Source organism: Leguminivora glycinivorella, chromosome 14 (genome assembly GCF_023078275.1).
Source record: "Leguminivora glycinivorella isolate SPB_JAAS2020 chromosome 14, LegGlyc_1.1, whole genome shotgun sequence".
Classification (NCBI taxonomy): Eukaryota; Metazoa; Arthropoda; class Insecta; order Lepidoptera; family Tortricidae; genus Leguminivora; species Leguminivora glycinivorella.
The window spans coordinates 8,121,339-8,129,240 of record NC_062984.1 but is presented as its reverse complement, the minus strand read 5'-3'; the positions used below and the strand labels follow the sequence as shown (position 1 = coordinate 8,129,240).

At 37.1% G+C, this 7,902-nt stretch overlaps 1 protein-coding gene across 1 annotated transcript; it reads right to left on the bottom strand.

Annotated features, from left to right (window-relative positions):
- Positions 1–2,335: 2,335 nt before the first annotated feature.
- On the bottom strand, positions 2,336–7,692 carry LOC125233329. Its single transcript, XM_048139300.1, has 4 exons — positions 7,468–7,692; positions 7,037–7,233; positions 6,017–6,129; positions 2,336–2,633 (listed from the first exon to the last, which is right to left on the bottom strand). The coding sequence occupies exons 2-4, from the start codon at positions 7,211–7,213 to the stop codon at positions 2,621–2,623; spliced, it is 303 nt and encodes a 100-aa protein (XP_047995257.1). The 5' UTR covers positions 7,214–7,233; positions 7,468–7,692; the 3' UTR covers positions 2,336–2,620.
- Between the last annotated feature and the right edge of the window lie 210 nt (positions 7,693–7,902).

Below are 7,902 nucleotides of genomic sequence, written 5' to 3'. Positions count from 1 at the left end.
CGGCGTTTCGTTTTGGGCTCAATAAAGAAACAATACAGTAGGTACACTGTAAACTTAAGAAGTGGTAAAACGACTCGCGATCTTGGGCCCGTTTCTCGAAAGGTACAAGCCTTGTATTACAAGTGCGCGAACTGTCAAATCGTATTGGGTTGTCATGGAAACACTCTTGTAATACAAGGCTTGTACCTTTCGAGAAACGGGCCACATATCGCTAAAATCGATTACTTCCATAAACTTTTAGATACCGGAGTTTAACAGGATTTCTCCGGTTCATCAAACCTCTTCTTGGGTCTAAATCAATGCATTATACCCTACACACTTTTATAAATCATTAACAATAAAATATAGAAGTAACATAAAGTTACACTTACTTTTTCGAGTAATCGTAAATACGATTATACTGTAAATTATTTAATACAGCCATATAAAGGAACAAATTGAAAAACAATATGAATAAAACAACAAATAAACTCGATGTACAGACGCTGCTGGTAAAAATCATATAAGCGTCAGCGAAATGGTAGGTTTCTGGTAAAAACATGGTATAAAATTTAATAACATGTTTACTTGTCATTCCCGGCATGGTATTGTCATTTTTGATTGATTATTTTTGAGGTTGATGATTGATTTTTATGTGCCAGTGTGCCAGCCTTAAATGATATAGTACATTAATTACGATACTATAAGTGCGAAAAAAAGGAAGTTCGAAACGAGTGGCGATAAATTAAAACACGACCGAAGGGAGTGTTTTAAATCGACACGAGTTACGAATTTCCTTTTCGCACGAGTGTCGTACGACGTTTTTCAGTACAGATGAGCCTCCGAAGAGTCCGAAGTTTCGACCCGGCATAATATAATGAACCACTTCTCGCACTAGTGCGTAAAAAAAACACCATCTGTACTGAAAAGGTTTCTCCCTTCGGTCGTGTTTTAATCTATCGTGTTTAAAGCCACTCGTTTCGAACTTCCTTTTTTACGCACTTGTATCGTAATGTAGGTACTATTTCAGTGAAGATGCAGACGGTGTTTTTTTTACGCACTATTGCGAGAAGTGGTTCATTATGTCAGGTCGAAACTTCGGAGGTCCATCTGTACTGAAAAACCTCGTTCGATACACGTGCGAAAAGGAACTTCCTCTTTTTCGCACTTGTATCGAAATGTACTATTTCAGTACAGATGGTGTTTTTTTACGCACTAGTGCGAGAAGTGGTTCCTTTCTTGCCAGGTCGAAACATACTGAAAAACGTACGATAGGTACACGTGCAAAAAGGAAATTCGTTTATGAACTTCCTTTTTTAAGCACTTGTATCGTTCAGTACATGCTGTTTTTTTCGCACCAGTTCGCAAAGTAGTAGCAGGTAGTAGGTACATTTATTGTCAGGTCAAAACTTCAAAGGACCATAATGTATTGTATTGTACCTATCTAGGTATACTCTTGGATCGATTCGTTCGTTTTTCGTCACGTTCCTAAAGTCCGATTCTGCTTTCGTCATCTTATAATATCATATCTACTGAAAAACGTCGTACGATGGACGTGCGAACAGGGAATTCGTAACTCGTGTCGATTTAAAGTGTTTATCAATTTGAAGTTTAATGCACTACTTAAATAGTGCGAAAAAAACAGTGTAACAGTATTAAGTAAATTCAAATTTTCTACGTCAAAATGCTATTGTATTAGTTAATATAATGTTTTCAGTGGTATTCTTATAAAGACAAAAATTCACAGAGAAGTAAGGAAGTAACATAATTATTTATTGCAAACATGATATAGGTGCTACACATGAACCCATAGATTTGAATTACGTCTAATAATGATTACTAATGCCTATAAGTAGTTTTGAAGATCCTTAACGTACTTACCTGAAAACGAAAGAAAACAAGAATAAATAAAATTATGCAGGAAGTTTACAAGATATTTAACTTTTAAAAAGATTTGAAAGTTACTTGTGAACCGTTCACACAATATTTCATAGGGATATTTCAGGGAACGTGATTTTTGTGGTTGGTAGGACGTCACAAATATAACTGCCCGCAAGGTGCTCTGCAAGCTGCGTGAGCCTGAGCGAGCCTCGTGCGGCTGCCAGCTGCCGGTTCAAAGAGAACTCGCTTGATTCGATCGCGATTCTATTGAAACAAGCTAGATTCTCTCCAAAAGCCGACAGCCAAAGGCTAGCGCGCGAGTACGCTCGACAGGTTCGGATCCGTGCGCAGCTTACAGATACTACCCAGCATAATTTTAATGATTATGTATGATCAAAATAACTATAAACGAAAAAGTCAAACTTAAAAAATACCTCACACAAAAATCATTGATTGTAAAACAAAAACATGGATATACAGACAACATAATTATTTTATTTAAAGTTTTTTCTTCAGACCGCAAAAACAGCACCATACTAATGAAAAATGATATGAATACTTATGTAGAGTTAGACATTTGAATTGAACATAAATGTTATCATAATACACACAAACACTATTTTAAACACTGCGTGAATACTACGACGGTTAAGAGCCCGCAGGACCCGAGCTCCTTCTCATATTTGAGGAGACCACCCGTCGCGCTGAAGAGGCGTCACTAAGGCCGTTCGCAGACGCACCTTCTCAAGTCCTCCTCGCCTCAAGTGACATACCTGCAAAAAAATAAATTCATTCAATCTATAATTCTGATTGTACACATGAAACATGAGTTTGCCGCTGATGAGATGAAGGATTTATGATAATTATTTTGTATGATTTAACTTATTGATTATTTGTTTGTCCTTTCCAGTACTCGGGACCATGGGGTCCCGGACATTTGGGAGGCATGTGTGGGGCCGAAGCCAACAGCACGGCCTCTGTGCTGTTGGCTTCGGCTGTGCTTTCTAGACAATTTACTCTAAATGTAATGTGACACTACCCGGCGATTATCCCTGTCCGCACTATAGTAATGCACCCAAGGACAAGCGCCGGTTAGTGTAGAACTATTGATAGAAAAAGGTAAATAAAAGAAACCGGGCTATTAGGTTGAATTGCTGGTGGACTTGTAACCGGTACTATGGGAGACTATGGCACCTGCCTTGATCATATTATGTTATAAAAACATGAAAAAATAGGCAGGCGGTGACTAGCCAATTATTATTATTTGCCTGCTCTCATCCTGCACAGTCTCCAATACGTCTGCACGATTTCTTAGAAACTGATAAGTCTTCAAGAGGAGACTTTGCAGTGTGGTTTTGTACATGGAATTTTCCTGTACTTAAAATATTTTATACCATACAAAATTACAAATGAAGCATTAGATAATTATAACAAACACATTGGCAAAAGTTATTTTTAAATCAAATTTCTATTGAATATGTCTGATAGCGTACATTGGGGTAATTTCGAAAGTCACAGAAAAATCACCATTATTTCCATCATATCAATGTTCCCCTTTCGAAATTACCAGAGCATTTCTGTGGTTCGAAATTGCCCCAACGCACCCTAAATGAGTTGACGTCACTAAACACGAAAGTCGTACTATTTCCATAATTAGCAAACTTAAAAGAAGCTGATTTGTGTGCTACTCTGCGGCGGCGGCATATGTACGTATGATGTTTATGACTATACCTATACTGCCCTGCTAAGCCGAGTGGCGCTGTCTCAAAACCAAATGATTTTGGAAACGTAAACGTCAGTGATATTATTATTTATTTAGGTAATCACAAACATAAATCTCTAATTAATTTACATAGTATCGTTAAACCAATAAGGTTTGTCTCGATACCTATTCCACAGATACCTATAGATACTTTATAAGTTAATTATGGATTTTCGTTTGAGATAGCGCTTTTCGGCTTAGGCCTCCTAAGTATAGGGGAAACGAAATAATGGGCTTTGAGCGTGGAAGAAACAAATCTCCGTCTCACTTACCTGTACACCTGGCATAATAGCTCATAAGGTTCAGGTGTAATGCGGAATTACTGAAAGTAATGATTTTTTCAATACGTACATAATAAACGACATTTGTACATCAATTTCCATAAGAAAAAAGTAAATAATGTAGATTCTATCTATGAGTACTGATACAATCAAAGCCCATTATTTCGTTTCTCCCTATAGGTGCAGTCATAAACATCATACGTACATATTGTACGTTATACGTAATTACGTACATCATTTTACCATATAGTTAGTTGAAGTTCATTATGAAGGCGCCGCCGCCGCCGCCGCGCCGCAGAGTAGCACACGCTGAATTGACTAAAAGGAAAGTAGACTATTCTTTCCACTTAATGCTAGTATTGCTAGTGACGCCGTGTCTTGCGAGGGCGACGGTCGCCGTCGCGTCTCACACTTCCATATCGATAAGGTTTGATTTCGTATACGTCGCATCGCCCACGCAAGACACGGCGTTAGTTACACTGTCCAGTTTTTGGACAACTATATATATTATAAGAGTGACCCACAGGTCAGTGCGTTCCCTAAGCGAATTCAAGGCTCTCAAATTTGTTGAAACATGGTCTACAATAGGGTGGTCCACATTTGTATGGAAGAAAAATAAATATGACTAATCCTTTCTCCACATGGTTCCCTTTGTTCTATTATGAATTAGTAGTTTATGTACCAAATTTTAACCCATTTGCTCATTATTTACAGGTCGCTCAAGATACATTTAAAATTGGATATCTCCTATAATAAAATAAAAACCGAAATAATTAAAACATTGCAAACTGCCCGGTTCATGTTTTATTTAGCTCTAATGAAATAGGGAAAAATATAATTAAACCATTAAAATACCTCCATGTAAGATTTTTTCTTTAGTCAAGTTCATTTCATACATTTCAGTATGGCATTATTGCTTTATTTTGAGCGACCTCTAAATAAAGTCTGATTGTTCTCAAAATTGGTTGACATGATTTTAATAAGTTTTCGTGTAGAAATAACCATGTGGAGCTCAAACAATAAAAAACATTTTTTTTTGGACCACCCTAGTCTACAATAAATTTAATCGACTTATGAGATTTGTTATTCATAGTAAAGTGTAAAAATAACCGGCCTAGAGCGTGTCGGGCCACGCTCAGTGTAGGGTTCCGTAGTTTTCCGTATTTTTTATTAAAAACAACTGAACCTATCAACTTCAAAACAATTTTCCTAGAAAGTCTTTATAAAGTTCTACATTATAAACTGAAATAAATGTCATATACAAAGAAAAAATGACCAAGGCATTCTATATTTCCTATGAAATAATTTAATTTGGTCTTAGAGTGAAGTTCTACATTTGTATTTTTTTTTTTTTAAACATATGGTTCAAAAGTTAGAGAGGGGACACACTTTTTTTTTCCTTTAGGAGCGATTATTTCCGAAAATATTGATATTATCAGAAAACGATTTTAGTAAACCCGTATTGATTTTTAAATACCTATCCAACAATATATCACATGTTGGGATTGGAATGAAAAAATCAGTCCCCACTTTACCCTAACAAAACATTTTTTTCCGCTTCTTATTTTACCACTTTGTCGGCGTAATTGATATACATAATTACATATTGGCACCAAATTTCAGCTTTCTAGTGCTAACGGTTACTGAGATTATCCGCGGACGGACGGACGGACGGACAGACAGACAGACAGACAGACATGGCGAAACTATAAGGGTTGCTAGTTGACTATAGAATTCTAAAAATGATGTGAGATTGAGATGATTATTTATCAATACATTTTTATTATAGGCTACTTTCCTTCTAGTAAAATCAGTTTCTTTTTAAGAACTCTCAAAACGAATTTGAATGATTTGCTGATATGGAAATTAAACGAAAACGTGTCGACTGACGTCACGGTCAACTCCTATGATCATTATAAATTTCAATGAGATTTAAATAGAAATTGGGTTTAAAAATATGGCAGATTATTTTTAAAGGAAATTTCTATTTAAGTTTTGCTTCGTCAATATCCTCGCTCTTGTTATCACTACTGTCATTGTTGACATTTTGTATTTACTGAATGAAAATACAGAAATAAATTAATGAAGAGAAGGGTAAAATGTGCAAGCTAACCAAATTCCACCGGGCCAAACAAGGTGAGTGAGTGCACTGTCGCGCTGACACGTAGATCTGCAGTTGGAGAATGGCCTGTGGCACGAAGTAGCAGAGCACTGCGCCACAACCATCTGAAATGTCCGGTGCGTGAGCTAAGCAAGTGAAAATAACAGGGAGAAGCAAATATGCAGTGTTAGTTAATGAGGTGCAGAAACAGTTAATAAGAAAACCCAGGAATATTTATGAACACACACAAATAATTAGCAATTAAATGAACCCAAATGCTTAATTTACACAAATCTCTTGGGTTAATTAAACTGAGCTTGGACTATCAAAGGGTCATGTGGGACTATTTACGTGACGTGACGTTTTTATACTTGGTACACAATGAAACACAAAATAAATGTTGTAGACAAGATACAAATATTGTACCCTCGACGGCTTTATATTGTCAAGTTGTAATATCAGGCAATCACAACTGACTACATACCTAAGGGTCACTTGCACCACCGAAAATGGAGGGTTGACCCGAGGCTAACCCACCATTTCATATGGAATTTGACAGTTGATAGCCCACTAACCTTGAGTTAAGCAGTTGGTACAAGTGGCCCTAAATGAATTTATGCTTAACTGGGCCCTAAATGTCTGACGGAGGCACTAAAGATTCGATAAATCTGATTCTGTATCTGTACGTATTTACGTAGGTGGATAACTACAACTTTATAAAGTAGCAGACACTGAACAAAGAAACACTATTTTTTTTTCATAAACATTCAGTTTATCTTTAAATTTATATGCATGTAAATAACAAGTTACTTGGAAACTTGAAAACAACTCTGTGTTGATAAATTAGAACCAAATACAACCTTTGCAATTACGTACCGACAACTGTACTAGATTAACTGTATGTCACTTACGATTTTACAAGCTTTGATAATACTAAGTAACACTAATTATTATGCCACGAACTCACGACAATATTCACAAGTCAAAAAGGAAATCAAAGTAGACGTATAAATGGAACGCGCAACTACATACCTTTCTAAGCTTAAGAGAGATCTGCCACGTCATTTGTAACCGACGAGTCCGACGACGACAGCGTGATGACTTGATAATAATACAGGCACTGGGATAGACTTCACTGGCCATTGCACGCAGGCCGGATCCTGTTGTTGATCGCCAACTTGTCCAGGATCGCGGCAGATGATGGGGCATGGGCAAAAACAACCCTGAACCTGAACACAGTATAAAAATATATTGATTTATAATGTTAAAAATAATTCGCGGATGCGACATGTAGGTCGTCGATTCCAGTGGGGCGCGAAGGCGGCGTAAGCGCTACCCGCGACGTGACGAGCCGTTTTTCTGTAATATGATATATTACACAAACCAACCTAGTCCCACAATAAACTATCTAACAGTTAACTGCCACATAGGCTGTAAATTGGTAATTAAATAGCAAATCTCACCATATTTCCGTCAGCTAACTCACAGAAGGACGCGCACCACGATAGAATAAATAAAAGATGGCGTCGCGTCGCGGTCCGGGGTTGCCAACTCTAAAACCGTGTTCAGAAACCGAGGGAAAATTATATTTAATATTATTTAGTTCCGTTACCGTCAGTGGCGAAAATGCATATCGTGATTTCGCTAGGACGGGTATATACAGGGTGTAAACCTAATACGGGCGAACAGTATAATAAGTTGTATTTGATAAGAAACGGCCCCTCTTAGTAATAAGTCTCTGGCATATAATTTATAAGTATTTAAAGAAGAAAATATTAATTTACGTGAAATGATCAATTAATGGTCCAAGACTTCCAAGAGCTGGCAGGATTTTGGAGTAGGTACTTGAGGCAACCTGTAAAGGTGCTCAGATGCTTCTCTGATCATAACCAACATCA

Coding starts and splice junctions, on each gene's coding strand:
- LOC125233329 (XM_048139300.1), bottom strand. CDS start 7,213: ATGCCCCATCATCTGCCGCGATCCTGGACAAGTTGGCGATCAACAACA. Junction 6,130..7,036: donor TCTCTCTTAAGCTTAGAAAG/GTATGTAGTTGC, acceptor CGGACATTTCAG/ATGGTTGTGGCGCAGTGCTC.